General features: G+C 55.0%; 1 protein-coding gene across 1 annotated transcript in view; it reads right to left on the bottom strand.

Annotated features, from left to right (window-relative positions):
• Positions 1 to 1392: 1392 nt before the first annotated feature.
• The window catches only part of LOC140411465 (uncharacterized), a 58823-nt gene continuing 42982 nt past the window's right edge, over positions 1393 to 17233 (bottom strand). The window contains exons 5-6 of the mRNA XM_072500562.1: positions 3199 to 3257; positions 1393 to 1459 (exon numbers count right to left, since the gene is read on the bottom strand). Of these exons, the coding sequence (XP_072356663.1) occupies positions 1393 to 1459; positions 3199 to 3257 (126 nt within the window). The remainder of the gene's footprint in view (positions 1460 to 3198; positions 3258 to 17233) is intronic.

The raw sequence follows: 17233 nt of genomic DNA, 5'->3' as shown, positions 1-17233 counted from the left end.
GTTGCGCGTGCATTGCAGAGGTTAAGGTTAGGGCTGGATTCACTTGGGGATATGGGGGATATGGGGGAGGGGGGGATATGGGGGATATGGGGGAGGGGGGATATGGGGGATATGGGGGAGGGGGGATATGGGGGAGGGGGGAATATGGGGGATATGGGGAGGGGGGATATGGGGGAGGGGGGAATATGGGGGGATATGGGGGAGGGGGGGATATGGGGGAGGGGGGATATGGGGGGAGGGGGATATGGGGGAGGGGGGATATGGGGATATGGGGGAGGGGGGGATATGGGGGAGGGGGGAATATGGGGGATATGGGGGAGGGGGGATATGGGGGATATGGGGGAGGGGGGATATGGGGATATGGGGAGGGGGGATATGGGGGAGGGGGGATATGGGGAGGGGGAATTTGGGGGAGGGGGGATATGGGGGATATGGGGGAGGCTCACCCTGCCTGCTCTGACGAGGTTGTTCACCTTCTTGTGGCACTGGGTGCCTGTCCGTTGTGTTAGGGGCCACAGCGGGTGACGGCCTCTGCCACCTCCCTCCACAGACGCCGGCTGTGGTGTGGGGCAACTCTGCGGTCGTGCCCGGGATACAGGGCGTCCCTCCTCTGCTCCACCGCGTCCAGGAGCGCCTCCACATCGCGTGACTCGAACCTCGGGGCTGAGCGACGGCCAGCCATCAAGTCGGGTGTTGCGGTCGGCTGTTCCGGTCGGGTGGGGGGGGAGCTGCGCGGCCTTATGAGCCGTCACGCTGTGCAGCGCGTATGACGCTGCACGGCGTGAACCACTGCACAAGCGCGGATCCCGTTACGTCGCTGCTAGCCCATTTCGGGCCGCAGACTATCGGCCCATTTTTATGACGTGACGCAAGTGGGATTTGCGCCGTTTTTTTGCGCCGATCGGCGGAACTTTCCGCCGATAATGCGAGGAATTTCGCCCCAGATGTCCTATTGAATTCAAATTCTGCCATGGTGGGACACGAATCTGGGTCCCCACAGAATGACCCTTGGTCTCTGGATTACTAATCCAGTGACAATACCAATACACCACTGCTTTCCGATGGCATGTAAAAGGCTAAATCTAGACTAGACAAGACAAAGTTTTGAACAAAGATTAGGGGCAGGATTCTCCAACTGCCGGACCGTTTTCTGGTGCGGCAAGGCCCCGCTGGCAGAGAGATGATTCTCCTACCTGGCAGCCGGCTAATGGGGTTTCCCATTGTGGGCACCCCCACGCTATCGGGAAATCCATGGCCCGTGAGTGCGCTGCCAGCGAAACTGAGGATCCCGCCAATGGAGAATTTTAAGAAACATTTGGTGAACAAGATGTAGTTAGTCAGGGTGGTATCCTCCTCCCGCACTCCCCCCCCCCCCCCCCCCCCCCCCACCTTCTACACACTGGTGTTAGTAGAAGCAATATATATGGGGATGTACTCATCTAATATACTGAAGACAATGCTATGTAAAGGGAAATATGAGAAATGTTTGCATTTTATGTGGATAATCACTCTCTTTGGGACAATGTTCATTCAATCAAGGGTGTCACTGAAAAAAAAAGTTGAAAATTAATCTTGCTAGCATAAAATAAATATTAAAAAGATGAGATATTACCAAAATAAAAGGGATGGATGCAAGTTACCAACTGTCAGACATATTAGTTGAACTGAAAGAGGGACATCTTGTGCTAATATGAAGATATGGAAACAATATATTTTCTTTGGTTTGTAATTTTTTTATCAATGATTGAGAATAAAATTGTTTAAAGAAGAGGGAATATGGGATATACTCATTGTTATAGGTGAGTCAAACAAGATGGGAAAATACATATAATTTTTTTTTTAATTAGTTTGAAAGCTTGTTCAATTGAAAAGAAAAAAGTGGAATCTGTCAAAGTATTATTAATTACATTGTTTAGGTTCGATGGCAATTATGTTTTTTAGCAGATCATGGGTAATTGTACATTGAAAAATAGGGCAACTGGGAAAGTATGTGCGTGGGGGCTCTGCAGTCTTGGAAATAAACCAATCTTTAAAAAAAATAAATTTAGAGTACCCAATTCATTTTTGCCAATTAAGGGGCAATTTAGTGTGGCCAATCCACCTACCCTGCACATCTTTGGGTTGTGGGGGTGAAACCCACACAAACACAGGGAGAATGTGCAAACTCCACACAGACAGTGACCCAGAGCCGGGATTGAACCTGGGACCTCGGCACCATGAGGCAGCAGTGCTAACCACTGTGCCACCGTGCTGCCCTGGAAATAAACCAATCTTAAAGTAGAGGCTGGCTTCACAACAGTACTGTACGCGTACCTACACAAGATGGAATGGTTCAAGAAGGCAGCTCACCACCGCATTCTCGAGGGCATTTAGAGTTGGGCAACAAATGCCGGTCCAGCCAGCGATGCTCCTAGCCACTGAAATAATTAGAAACTAAAGCCCTGTATTCAAGGCTGTTAAATAATAATCGAATGCAGGATGTGGACATGTTAATCTGCAGAGGAGCACACTTCACCAGAAGAGACAAAGTACAATCCTGGTCACGGCCTCGTCCCACCCTGCCATCCAGATTTGTGGGATTTGAGGAGCTTTTATGATTTGCATGCTCATGAAGTGAGGAATCCAAAACCACTGCCAAAACAAGCCAGGTTGTAGGTTGGCCCCCCTCCCAGAAGTAGACCCTGTTGATCTTTTACAAAGTGAACCATCTCAACATTTGGCACAATCTAACCAAAGAAAAAAAGAGTCCATTCTGGGGGAGATTAGAGAGGTCGTTCTTGGCTCTTATAGCACCAGGAGCGACCCCGCTATCTAACAGCACTTGGTTTTTATTGACTTTTGACGGGAAACGCTTGGCAGTGCCATTGTGGGCAGGATCGGATTGCAACGTCGCCTATTGATGGGAATCCTGGGAGAGGCCGTTCCCAGGATTTATCGGCTGTGTCCCATCCCAATTCCGGCAGGACGTGGCCGGTAAATCGCGCCCATTGTTTTTTTTAAATTGCAGAGCAGATATTTGGGGTCCAGGCAATGGCAATAATAAGGAAATCTTACCTTCGTGGACACTTAATAAAATGCATAAATGTTTCTATTCCTTCTTGTGTTCACTTTCCAGCTTCTACTTTCCTATGTTCAACATTAGACCTTAAGAATCAAATGCGACTGTAAAAAAGTATTTTCTTAAAATTTTTTACTTACATGTATCCTAGAATGTTTACTACAGCATTACTTTGCACAGTTCGATAGGTCTTTTGCAACTAGAGAAATAGGTAGAAGTAGATTAGAAAGATTATATTCTAAAAATAAATGTGTAAACAGCAAAAGGTTGACACCAACTTTAATCCTGCAGGAAAATACTGTGAATGACATTACAATATAGTGACACAAAGTTAGTTGTGGCGTGGCATCTGCGGGTACTTAGATTTATCCTTTACATTTAGGTTTCTAAGTTTTCTGCATCCCAGGTTGCTGAAAATGTGATTTGCTAACAGGTCAGTGAGGGAAACCAGGCATTTGCAACATGAGTGAAAATAAAATTTACCCTTCTGTGGTAATATCAGGTTCCATCTTGAGCGCAACTTCGTCCTACTCAAGAGCATGTCAATGATGGACAGACAGTGAGATTCTGTTTTTGTGCAGTTAATAGTGTAGCAACAGATCTCGGACAAAACCTTTGGACATATAAATTGGTGGATTCTCAAGAGTCCATTACCGCAGCACGGTAGCCAAGTAGGGCAGCATGGTAACACAAGTGGATAGCACTGTGGCTTCAAAGCGCCCGAGTCACAGGTTCGATTCCCCGCTGGGTCACTGTCTGTGCGGAGTCTGCACGTTCTCCCCATGTCTGCATGGGTTTCCTCCGGGTGCTCCGGTTTCCTCCCACAGTCCAAAGATGTGCAGGTTAGGTGAATTGGCCATGATATATTGCCCTTAGTGACCAAAAAAAGGTTAGGAGGTGTTATTGGGTTACGGGGATAGGGTGGAAGTGAGGGCTTAAGTGGGTCGGTGCAGACTCAATGGAAAGAATGGCCTCCTTCTGCACTGTATGTTTTATCTCCTATGTTCTATTTGAGTTTAATCACCTGATACCCTGTGTGAATTTGCTGTATCACTTACAACATGAGTGTCACAAGCTCCACTGCTATATTGACATTAAATGATGGTCTGTGAAATTGACTGTGTAGGGCACACATTCACCACTCAGTGACATCAACATCTGGAATGCCTCCAGACAGCATCTCAATAGGATTTAGCATTTCAAAACTGACGGTCACAGAGCCACAACCTACAGCTGCTAAATTTGATGCAACTCAAACTTTACAAACTCCCTTGACCTATAACTACAGCATTATTAATGGACTCTTGAGAATCCACCAATTTATATATCTTGAGCTGGTTTCAGACCCATAGCTGTACCACTTTAATGTGAACACGGACATCCACACCGAGTAAAGTAAGAATGGAGTATTATTTGTACAAACTATATATACGATACCCAGTAGATTATTACCGGGTTCCTATTCTGGTCGGTGCCTTACTGGTTGACCTTATATACACTGGGTAATTGAGATACCCCACCACTAGCGGGAGAGCTCATACTCTGCAAGGATCACAGGGAAGACAAGCATTCCCACTGTGAAAGATCTTCTTATCTCTACTCGAGATAAGGGGCGTCATTCTCCGACCCCCCCGCCGGGTCGGAGAATGACCGTTGGCCGCCGTGAATCACGCCCCCGCCGAAGTCTCCGGTACCGGAGATTGGGCGGGGGCGGGAATCGGGCCGCGCCAGTTGGCGGGACCCCCCGCTCAATTCTCCGGCCCGGATGGGCCGAAGTCCCGCCCAGAAATTGCCTGTCCCGCCGGCGTAAATCAAAGCTGGTATTTACCGTCGGGACCAGGCGGCGTGGGCGGGCTCCGGGGTCCTGGGGGGGGGGGGGGGGGGTGCGCGGGGCGATCTGACCCCGGGGGGTGCCCCCACGATGGCCTGGCCCACGATCGGGGCCCACCGATCCGCGGGCGGGCCTGTGCCGTGGGGGCACTCTTTCCCTTCCGCCTCCGCCACGGCCTCCACCATGGCGGAAGCGGAAGAGACTCTCCCCACTGCGCATGCGCGGGAAACTGTCGGCCGCCGCTGACGCTCCCGCGCATGCGCCGCATTTCCGCGCCAGCTGGAGGGGCAACAAACGCCATTTCCGCAAGCTGGCGGGGCAGAAATATCTCCGGCGTCGGCCTAGCCCCTCAATGTTGGGGCTCGGCCCCCAAAGATGCGGAGCATTCCGCACCTTTGGGCCGGCGCGATGCCCGTCTGATTGGCGCCGTTTTTGGCGCCAGTCGGCGGACATCGCGCCGTTGGGGGAGAATTTCGCCCAAGGTACTCAGTGCGGTTGAAGAGGTATCCAAAACACTTTGGGCGCGATTCTCCACTCCCACGCCGGTTGGGAGAATCGCCTGGGCCGCCAAAATTTCCCGCGACGCCGATCCGACGCCCTCCCGCGATTCTCCCAAGCGGCGGGAACGGCCCTGTCGAGTTTTGCGGGCCGCAATCCGGAGAATCACCCGAGACACCCAAAACGGTGATTCTCCGGCACCCCTGCTATTCGCAGGCCCAGATGGGCCGAAGTCCCGACGGCGTGACCCCAGTTCACGCCGTCGCCGTTCACACCTGCTTTTTAAAGTCGTCAGCCAGTCGTGCTGGCTGACGCTGAGCAGTGAGGAGGTGAGTGGACTGTAGTGCAGCGCCTGGAGACCGGGTCGGCTTCCCTGAGAAGGCTGCGGCCAAAGGGGGGGGTGTGGGAGAGTGTGCAGGTGGGGGGGGGGGGGGGAGAGTGTGCAGGTGGGGGTGGGGGGGTGAGTGTGCAGGTGGGAGGGGGGTTGCGGGAGAGTGTGCAGGTGGGAGGGGGGGTGTGGGAGAGCGTGCAGGTGGGAGGGGGGGGTGCGGGAGAGTGTGCAGGTGGGGGGGTGGGAGAGTGTGCAGGTGGGAGGGGGGTGGGAGAGCGTGCAGGTGGGAGGGGGGGTGCGGGAGAGTGTGCAGGTGGGGGTGTGGGAGAGCGTGCAGGTGGGAGGGGGGTGGGAGAGCGTGCAGGTGGGAGGGGGGGTGCGGGAGAGTGTGCAGGTGGGGGTGTGGGAGAGCGTGCAGGTGGGAGGGGGGGTGCGGGAGAGTGTGCAGGTGGGGGGGTGGGAGAGTGTGCAGGTGGGAGGGGGGATGGGAGAGCGTGCAGGTGGGAGGAGGGGTGCGGGAGAGTGTGCAGGTGGGGGGGTGGGAGAGTGTGCAGGTGGGAGGGGGGTGTGGGAGAGCGTGCAGGTGGGAGGGGGGGTGTGGGAGAGGGTGCAGGTAGGAGGGGGGTGCGGGAGAGTGTGCAGGTGGTGGAGGGGTGGGAGAGTGTGCAGGTGGGGGGGGGGTGTGGGAGAGCGTGCAGGTGGGAGGGGGGGTGAGGGCGAGCGTGCAGGTGGGAGGGGGGAGAGTGTGCAGGTGGGGGGGTGGGAGAGTGTGCAGGTGGGAGGGGGGGTGTGGAAGAGCGTGCAGGTGGGAGGGGGGGTGTGGGAGAGTGTGCATGTGGGAGGGGGGTTAGGGAGAGTGTGCAGGTGGGAGGGGGGGTGTGGGAGAGTGTGCATGTGGGAGGGGGGGTGTGGGAGAGCGTGCAGGTGGGAGGGGGGTTAGGGAGAGTGTGCAGGTGGGAGGGGGGGTGTGGGAGAGTGTGCAGGTGGGAGGGGGATGAGGGAGAGTGTGCAGGTGGGAGGAGGGGGCGGGAGAGCGTGCAGGTGGGAGGGGGGTGGAAGAGCGTGCAGGTGGGAGGGGGGGTGAGGGAGAGTGTAGATGGTATCGTCCATCCGCGGATGCCACATGTCAGCCGCCCTGATATGGCAGGACGGTGACGAGGACACGGCCGCAGGTTGCGTGTGGCTGATGGGCACAGGCGAGTGGCACACTGGTGAGCAGTACGGTGTGAACTGACCGTTGGGCGCAGACAGTGACCAGGTGTTAGGCTGGCTGCGTGTCTGCAGCGCGACCATCCCACCGGGACACACAGGGATCCCATGCAGCCCGGCTGACGAGGTGTGAAGAACCTCCGTGTAACATGTCGTTTCTCTGCCCCCCTCCACCCTCCTGCAGGTCACCATGTATGCCAACCAGACAGCGATGTTCACTGCTGTGGTTGGAGCAATAGCTCTGGAGTTTGCCATCCGGCAGCGTAGAGTCGGACGGCCCACAGTGCCTGCAGATGCAGCGGTCGCCGGTGCAGCAGAGGGGATGGCCGCGGAGTGGCCCGTCGTCGACCTGCAGGCCGCAGGCGCTCAGGACCCGAATGTACAGGGGGATGCCGAGGGGAACATTGATTGCCAGACGGCGAGGAATGCAGAGGAAGTGCTTGGGGGGAGCAGGAGGAGGAGATGAAGCAGGTGGAGCAGGAGGATCCACTGATGGTGGTGCCAGGGCGCCACAGGCGTCCAGCAAGGCCGAGGGTGTACCGTGACAGAATGTCGTTCGAGGCCCTAAAGGACATCACATGCAGGAGGAGACTACGGTTCAGCAGGGAGACGGTCGCACATATATGCCAGCTCGTGGCGCACCTCGCACCACGTGGAATGGAAGGAGGACACGCGATACCAGTCTCCGTCAAGCTGACGGTGGCTCTAAACTTCTATGCGAACGGTTCCTTCCAGGCGCCGAGCGGGGACCTATCCGGGATATCACAGGCATCGGTCCACAGGTGCATCAGGGCCGTCACCGACGCCTTGTACGCCATCGCGGACAGGTACATTCAATTCCCCGAGGACCGAGCACAGCAGGAAGCACGGGCACGTGGATTCGCCAAGGTGGCCGGGATACCGATGGTCCAGGGTGTCATCGATGGTGTGCACGTCCCCATGCGCCCACCTGCAGACAACAGGGAAGTGTTCATGAACAGAAAGGGCGCATATTCCATGAACATTCAGGTGGTGTACGACCCCCACATGAAGATCATGCACGTGTGTGCAAAGTACCCCGGCAGTATGTATGACGCCTACATTCTGGCACAGTCGTTCATCCCCGCAATGTTCGATGGATGCCCCCCCCCCCCCCCTCACCCCCCCAGGTTGAGGGGCTGGTTGCTGGGCGACAAGGGCTATCCATTGAGGTCATGGCTGCTGACGCCAATACGGAGGCCTCACACCAACGCGGAGCGCCTATACAACGAGGCCCATGCAGCAACCAGGGGTGTGGTGGAGCGGTGCTTCGGGCTGCTGAAGATGCGCTTCAGATGCCTGGACCGATCAGGACGGGCCCTGCAGTACCGGCCCGATAGGGTCGGTCACATAGTTGTGGTCTTGTGTGCGCTGCACAACATTGCCATGCAGAGGGGAGGAGCCGAAGGGAGGACCCGACGCACCGGAGCCAACGCAAACGAGGGGGATGGGGAAGAGGAGGATGCGGAGGATGAAGATGATGGGGCGCATCAGGGTGGGGGGAGGGGCGCAGGACGCAGACACTGCCCGGCTGCTCGTTATGCCCAGGAGGCTGTGTGACGGCACCGCCGCGGACAGCGGGCACGTGACGCGTTGGTGGCCGCACGGTTCACGCACTGTGGGGGTGGGATTCGCTGAACACTGCCACTTGCACCGTCACTCCTGTACATGGGCACCACACAGCGCCCACCACCTCCCCCCAACCCCCCCCCCCCCCCCCGCCCCCGCACTGCGTTCACGGCAACAATTCCACATCATCTTACCACTGCGGCACTACGGGATTGCACAACATTAATGATTGGGTAAGCGGGTGTGATTAGTGCCATGTTGAATGATGACAGCCCGCTCTGCGATGAGCTGTGTGCTCAGATTCGCCAGCCAAGGTCTGACTCATGGCTCTAGCTGAACCATGCACTCCGGGGCTCACAGCATTTGTGACGGATATTTCACCACATGTCCATGGGGTGGCTGGCGTCGGTGTACCGAGGACAACGGTGTCCGATTATGGGGGGCGGGGGGCGGGGGGGCGGGGAAGGATCAGCACATCCAGAACAGACCTTGAACGGCTCGTATACCACTACGCCAATCGGGCACCCTCACGAGCCCCCGGCACCGGACATAGCACACAGTCTTACAAGTCAGATTTAACAGTGCGTTTATTCGTGTGGTAAACATAGGTGATCTACCCACTACAACTAGACTGTGCCCTGCACCCGTGCCAACTTCTTACTTGCCGAACGACTTTGCCTTACGGGCCCTACCACTACGCCTAGGTGTGTTCCCAGATGGTACAGCAGGAGTGGAGGCGGACTGCTGTGAATCACGCCCTTCGACATGGCTCCCCGTCGGCACACGTTTCCTTGGGCGGCCCGGCTTCGATGGGCCAGGCTGCTCTGCGGGCGTGCTGGATGGCGTGGTGCCACCCTGACCTGCCCGCTCCCCACCAGATGCGCCAGGGACGGAACAGGAGGAGGCCGAGTGTGCCGGGACGTCCCTTGGTGGAGCTACCGGGACGGGCCCCAGAACCTCCTCCTCCCTCGGGGAGCCCGGTGGCCCCCGGGCCTCACTGTGGGACGGAGATGCGCTCGGAGACATGCCTCGTCGCACCCCTGACGCCTGGCGCTGCCAGTCCTGGAGGCCTGCAGCGGTATCGACCATGGTCCGAATGTTCGACGAGACGGGGCCCAGGGAGTGCAACATTCCTGCCAAGGTCTGTGCGATCTCGACCTGTGAGTGTGCGACACCATCCATCACGTGCGCCAGGCGGTCAATGCTCTCCGCGACCGACTGCTGGGACTGGGCCATCGCCTGCTGGGACCGGGCCATGGCATGGTGAGACTCAGCCAGGGCCCGGAGAGCGGCGGCAATGTCGTGTTGGCTCTGGCGCATGGCTACCTGTGAGAGGGCAGCCCGCTCCTGGGCCATGGATGACGCGTGTACGTGAAGCCCAACGCCTTGCAAAACCTGACCCATGGCCAAAACCCCTTCACCCATTGCCTCCACCGCGGACGCGACCCGTGCTGTGTCGGCCTGGGTGGCTGCGATGAGCGGCACCACACCCTGCTCCTGGGCGCGGATAGACTCCTCCAGCTGCGTGTGCAGGTCCTGGAAGATGACCCTCATCCCATTACTCAGTCCCTGGGTGTCCACACGCATCGGTTGTCCGGGTGGGTCAATTACATCCAGGAACCCGGGAACCGTTTGGGTGGCAGCTGGTTGCTGGGCCTGGGCGGCCCTCCGACGGTCTCCACCATGGCGGAGGCGGAAGAGACTCTCTCCACTGCGCATGCGCGGGAAACTGTCAGCGGCCGCTAACGCTCCCGCGCATGTGCCGCCCCGACATGTCATTTCCGCACCAGCTGGCGGGGCAACAAAGGCCGTTTCCGCCAGCTGGCGGGGCAGAAATCCCTCCGGCGCCGGCCTAGCCCCTCAATGTTGGGGCTCGGCCCCCAAAGATGCGGAGCATTCCGCACCTTTGGGGCGGTGCGATGCCCGTCTGATTGGCGCCGTTTTGGGCGCCAGTCGGCAGACATCGCGCCGTTTGGGGAGAATTTCGCCCCATATTTCTGTAGATTCAGTAATTTTTCAAGAATCGTTTTATTTTCCAGTATATTTTAGTTGATTCTCTTAAAGGACCCCCTAAGTAATTGTTAAATCCAATACCCCTTGTGGGATTTTACAACCACTTTGGCTGATAAGAACACAATAGCCACACTAAGGTAATAGCCAAGAAGAACTCCATTTTGGGGAAAAAAAAACACACATCAGTTACTGAATTATTACCTAGAACCGAGAAGGAGCTTATCAGGTATTTTAATGAAAATGGTTTTCCAACAATTTCTATTTATTCATCCATAGGATGTGTGCATCTTTGGAAAGGCCAACATTTATTACCTGTCCTTAGTTGTCCCTAAGGAGGCTGTCTTGAATACACGGCACAGTAGCACAGTGGTTAGCACTGCTGCCTATCAGTGCCAGGGACCCAGCCTCAATTCCAGTGGCGGGTGACTGTCTGTGTGGAGTTTGTATGCTCTCCCCGTGTCTGCGTGGGTTACCTCCGGGTGCTCCGGTTTCCACCACATTCCAAAGAGGTGCGGGTTAGGTAGATTGGCCATGCTAAATTGCCTCTTTGTGTCCAAAAAGGTGATGTGGGGTAGAACATAGAACATAGAACATACAATGCAGAAGGAGGCTAACCGGCCCACCGAGTCTGCACCGACCCACTTAAGCCTTCACTTCCACTCTATCCCCATAGCCCAATAACCCCTTCTAACCTTTTTGGACACTAAGGCCAATTTAGCACGGCCAATCCCCCTAACCTGCACATCTTTGGACTGCGGGAGGAAACCGGAGCACCCGGAGGAAACCCACGCAGACACAGGGAGAACGTGCAGACTCCGCAGAGACAGTGGCCTAGCGGGGAATTGAACCTGGGACCCTGGTGCTGTGAAGCCACAGTGCTAGCCACTTGTGCTACCGTGCTGCCCTGGGCTGACTGATTTACGAGGATAGAGTGGGGTTTAGGCCTAGGCCGGGTGCTCTTTCAGAGGGTAAGTGTAGACTCGATGGGCTGAATGGCTTCCTTCTGCACTGTAGGAATTCTATGATTCTATGAATCTAGTGGATGGCTAAGCCCCTTCACAGGACAGTGAACTACATTGCTGTGGGGCTGGAGCCAGACGCCAGCCACCTGAGACAAGGGCAGCGATTTCCTTCACTAAAGGACATGAGTTAACCAGATAGGGTTTTGGAGCAATCCAGTCGTTTCATGGTCACCATTATTGATACAAACCATATTAATACTGTGGCTACCAGAACAGGTCAAAGGCTAGAAACCCTCTGGCAATGAGTGCAGCACCAATAAGAACTCTTAAGCTCGACACAACATGCCCCATATTCCCTTTTGTTTGCATTGGTGTTTGAGCCCTTGGCTATTGCGCTGGCCTATGGAGGGAGATAGTGAGGGGGGAACATAGGGGCGGGATTCTCCACTCTCGCGTCGGTTGGGAGAATCGCCTGGGCCGGCAAAATTTTCTGCGACGCCGGTCCGACGCCCTCCCGCGATTCTCCCAAGCGGCGGGAACGGCCCTGTCGGGTTCCGTGGGCCGCAGGCCGGAGAATCGCCTGAGACACCCAAAATGGCGATTCTCCAGCACCCCAGCTATTCTCAGACCCGGATGGGCCGAGCGGCCAGCCCAAAACGCCGGGTTCCCCCCGGCGCCGTCCACACCTGGTCGGGAACAGCGCGGGAACGGTGGGGGGGGGCGGCCTGCGGGGGGCGGGGGGGGGGGGAGGGGGGATCCTGCACCGGGGGGTACCTCAAATGTGGGGTGGCCCGTGATCAGTGCCCACCGATCGTCGGGCCGTCCTCTCTGAAGGAGGACCTCCTTCCTTCCGCAGCCCCGCAAGATCCGTCCGCCATCTTCTTGCGGGGCGGACTCGGAGAGGACAGCAACCATGCATGCGCGGGTTGGCGCTGGCCAACCCGCGCATGCGCGGGTGACGCCAGTTATGCGGCGCCGGCCGCGTCATGTATGCGGCGACGCCTTTACGCGGTAACAAGGCCTGGCGCGTGTAGATGACGCGGCCCCGCTCCTAGCCCATTATCGGGCCCTGAATCGGTCGGGATAGGGGCCGTTTCGCGCCGTTGTGAACCTCGATGGCGTTCACAACGGCGTGGGCACTTCGGCGCGGGAGTGGAGAATCCCGCCCAGGGTGTCTCTGTATGCAGATGATTTGCTGCTGTACATTTTGAATCCGAGCTTATCGGTGAGGGATATAATGGGGATGCTGGGGAAATTTGGGGCACTTTTGGGGTATAAATTGAACTAGGGAAGAGTGAAAGGGAGTGGAAGGGTTACGATTTAGGTACTTGGGGGTGCAGGTAGCAATTTGCGGGCAGGGTCGAGGGTGATGCCGATAAGAGAGAATCATGGGTCTGAACCAGGGAGGATGGATACAAGGTTCCAGGGATCAGAGTAGAAAGGAGTAAAAGAGATGAACGATTTGTTTCTGGAGTGGTGATTTGCAAGTTTGGAAGAGCCGAGTGTGAAGGATGGGTTTCGGCGTAAGCAGGGCTTCAGGTATATGCAGGTGCGGAATTTTGCAAAGAAGGTTTTCCAGAGCTTTCTCGTGGCACCGGGCTCCTCGTTGCTGTCAGTGGGAGGGGGGGGAAGGGGGTCCATGGATGGGATTAAGGCCAAATGGGAGGAAGAGTTGGGAATGGGACTGGATGAAGGGTTATGGTGTGAAGTGTTGCGAAGGGTCAATAGCTCGATCTCATGTGAAAGGCTGGGGTTGATTCAGTTAAAAGTGGTGTACAGGGCACATTTAACAAGTGCAAGGATGAGCCAATTGTTTGAGGGAGTGGAGGATAGTTGTGAGCCATGAGGGTGGGGCCCTACCAATCATGTTTGTATGTTCTGGTCCTGCCCGAAGTTGAAGAAATATTAGGGTTCGTTTTTCAGCACCATGTCTGAGGTTCTGCAGATGGAATTGGAGCCGGGGCCCCTGGAGGCCATTTTCGGCGTTTCTGACCTGCTGGAATTGTAGATCTGTAGATGGGAGCGGGGGCAAATGTTTTAGCCTTCACCTCGTTGATTGCTCGCAAACAGGTTCTGTTGGTGTGGAGGTCAGCTTCTCCCCCCTAGTGCCTTGGAATGGCTGGGGGACTGACTGGAGTTCCTGTATTTGGAGAACGTGGAATCTGCTCTGAAATGGGCGGATGAGGGGTTCCACCAGAGAATGGGGTTTGTTTGTGTTACATTTTGGAGGTCTAGTTGCTGTTGAGGGGTTGGGGGTGGGGGGGGGGGGGGGGGGGGGGGAAGAGATTGTGTATTGTTGTAAAAATGTAAAAATTTTGAAAATGTTAAATAAAAATATTTTTCAAAAAAAAAAAGCTCGACACCATCCAGGACTAAGCAACCCGCTTGATTGCCCCCCCTTCCACAAACATTCAAACCCTCCACCATCGACAAACAGTGGCAGTCGTGTGTACCATCTACAAGATGCACTGCAGTAACTCGCCAAGGTTCCTTAGATAGCACCTTCCAAACCTACGACCACTACCACCTAGAAGGACAAAAGCAGCAGATACCCGGGAACCCAACCACCTGGAGGTTCCCCTCCAAGTCACTCACTATCCTGACTTGGAAATATATTGGCGTTCCTTCACTGTCACTGGGGCAACATCCTGCAACTGCCTCCCGAATACCCCAGTAGGTGTACCTACGCCACATGACCTACAGTGATTCAAAAATGCAACTCACCACCACCTTCTGAACGGCAACTAGGAATAGGATATAAATGCTGATCTAACCAGTGGTGCCCACATCCCGTAGAATCATAATCATGGAATTTACAGTGCCGAAGGAGGCCATTCAGTCCATCGCATCTGTACTGGCCCTTGAAACGAGCACCATGCATAAGCCCACGCCTCCACCCTATCCTCGTAACCCAGTAACCCCACCTAAAACCCACCTAACATTTTTGGACACTAAGGGGCAATTTAACATGGTCAATCCACTTAACCTGCACATTTTTGGACTATGGGAGTGAGCCGGAGCATGGAGGAAATCCACGCAGACACGGGGAGAAAGTGTAAACTCCGTACAGATAGTGACCTGAGGCCAGAATTGAACCCATGTCCCTGGAGCTGTGAGGCAGCAGTGCTAACCACTGTGCCACCGTGCCACACCAAAATTAATTAAAAACCAAAGCTAGTCTTCCGGTGACGGGGATGTGCTAAGTGGATGCAGGAAAGGTGGTTCTCTTCCTAAGAATTCGAAATGAGGCTTCTTTAGTTGGAATTGGTCACCTGACCGGGAAAAAATCATCCCCTCACCCTCGACAATCGAAATACAAAGAGTGATGCCGAACAATAGCAGCTCCAGTGGCCAAAAAGAGGCAAAAAGCAACAGAAGCCAGGAGAAGCAAGCAAATTGAACAGCGGACCTTCAAGGAGAAGAAACGCCTGAAAAAGAGCGACCTGTCATGTTGTATTGATTGGCCGAAGTGAATGATGAACAACAGCACATTTAGTTTTAACAATTTATCATAGAACAACTGAGTGATAAGATAACTAGGGTAAATAAAATAATAAACTATTAACACTAATTAACTATTGTGGAACTACTGCAAAATACGTCTGTCCTCCAGCACGACCTACTCCCAACTCCCCCGCCACGTGGCACATGGTCATGTGGTGGATTTTACACTGCCACCTAGTGATCGGAGGTCGTGCATAACATTATGTACAAACTTGCCTCATGCATATCATCACAGGACCAAAAAGCCACAAATGAAGCTCCCTCTTGCCGGAGGGCGGATGGAACAAGTTTCTCACCAGGCAGCTAAGGAAGCTCAAAGAGGACATCAAGGTCAACATAAAGGCAGCAGTCAAGGTGCGGTCATTAATGCACTGGCCGCCATGCTGGACAAGGTGGTGAGGCAACAGGGGGCCCAGGGGAACACCATTAAAGAGCTGGAAAAGGCCTTAACAGACAAGAGCGACCGGATCGTCACCCTGGAGACGGAGATAGTGAGATTGGTGGCGATGCAGGGAAAATTAAAAGGAAGATAAAGGACCAGGAGAATCGGTCGCGGCGCCAAAATCTGAGGATAGTGGGCCTGCCGGAGTGAACCAAAAGCAGGAACCCCACAAACTACGTGGCCCAGATGCTGAGAAAACTGGTGGGAAGGGACAGTTTCCCTAACCCTCCACAGGTAGACAGAGCCCACAGGTCACTCCGGCCGAAACCAAGGGCCTGGGGGCAGTCGAGGGAAATAATCATGAAAATGGACCGGCACCAAAATCACAAAAGGCTTGCAATTGGGAGGGATGCCAGATTTGGATACAACAGGACATTGTGGCAGACCTGGCCAAGTGCCGGGCAGAGTTTAACAGAGCAAAGGTGGCCCTCTTCAAAAGTGGGATGAACCTTGGGAAGCTGTATCCAACAAAATTATGGATCACTTTCCAGGGCAGGAAACTATACTTCCAGCCCCTGCGAACTCAGACACATTCGTCCTAGAGAATGGGCTGGGAAGGCAGCAACAGAAGAACGGTGAAACGGTCAGCTGGAAAGACTGAAAAGACAATTTGCGTGGGACTGTACCACCTTGCTCTGGACCTGAGAGCTAAAAGAAAGGGGAGGGGGCGAAGACAGCAGAGCGCAGGGTGAGAAGTTGGAAGAGGGGGAAGAAAAGTAGCGGGCGAAGGATAGGCCTAGACCGACCTCACGTGCGGTGCCACTGCAATAGCGGGAAAGCTAGCACCAAGGGGTAGGAGTGAGGGAGGGCTGCAGTGCATCCCCCGCCGGGAAGAGGGTGCCAGGTGACAGGGCGGGTATACACCACCCAAGGGGGAATAGTTAGAGGGGTAAATGGGGGAGGGGGAGAAAACATCAGGGGGGGGAGAGGTGGAAGGGGGAGAAGCAGAACGATAAGGGGAACAAAGGGTTGGGGGAGGGCTCTAGGATGGCGACAACAGGCTACACATAGCAATAGGAAACAAAATAGCACCGCAGGCAGACACTTTGGAGGGTCCCTAAACAAAGGAACACTCCAGTGCAGGGGCCCATCCACATGGTGTACATATGGTTCGCAGTCCCTGGACAAAGGGTAACACTGGAGTGCAGTGGCCCAGCCTCATGGTGAGTACGGTGAGCACAGCCACCTTGGATGATCCCCCAACAAGTGCAGGGGTGCATCCACGAGGTAAGTATGGTTGATCCTGCAGAAGGGAGAGAACAGAAACCCCCATTAAAGTAGTTATTTGGAACGTTAGGAGACCTAAGGGCCCAGTGAGAAAATCCAGAGTTTTCACCCACCTAAAAAGTATGAAAGCTAACATAGTCTTCCACCAAGAGAAGGGAGAAGGACCGACTATGCGTAAGAAAGGGCTGGATGGGACAAAAGTACCATTCCTGCTAGGGGGGTAGCCATACTGCTCAATAAGAGGACAGCATTTTTCGTGACAAGGAAGGTTACAGACCCAGGGGAGTGTACGTCATGGTCAGCAATGTCCTGGAAGGGGCACTAGTAGTCCTGGTCAATGTATACGCTCCCAACTGGAAAGAACATGGTGGAAATCCCCGACATAGGCACGCACCGACTAATCATGGTGGTGGTGGAGAAAATGTCACAGGTCACAGACGGGTATATTACCAATAACCAGAATAGGGAGGTCTCACCCTCCTCATTCTGGGAGAAGCTGAAGGCTAAGGTCAGGGGTGAGATTATCGCTTATAAAGCGCTAACAGACAGGCAGAAGAGGCTGGTTAGACAA

This window comes from Scyliorhinus torazame, chromosome 4, assembly GCF_047496885.1.
Source record: "Scyliorhinus torazame isolate Kashiwa2021f chromosome 4, sScyTor2.1, whole genome shotgun sequence".
Lineage (NCBI taxonomy): Eukaryota > Metazoa > Chordata > Chondrichthyes > Carcharhiniformes > Scyliorhinidae > Scyliorhinus > Scyliorhinus torazame.
The sequence above is the reverse complement of the archived record's forward strand: the minus strand, read 5'-3'. Positions and strand labels throughout refer to the sequence as shown.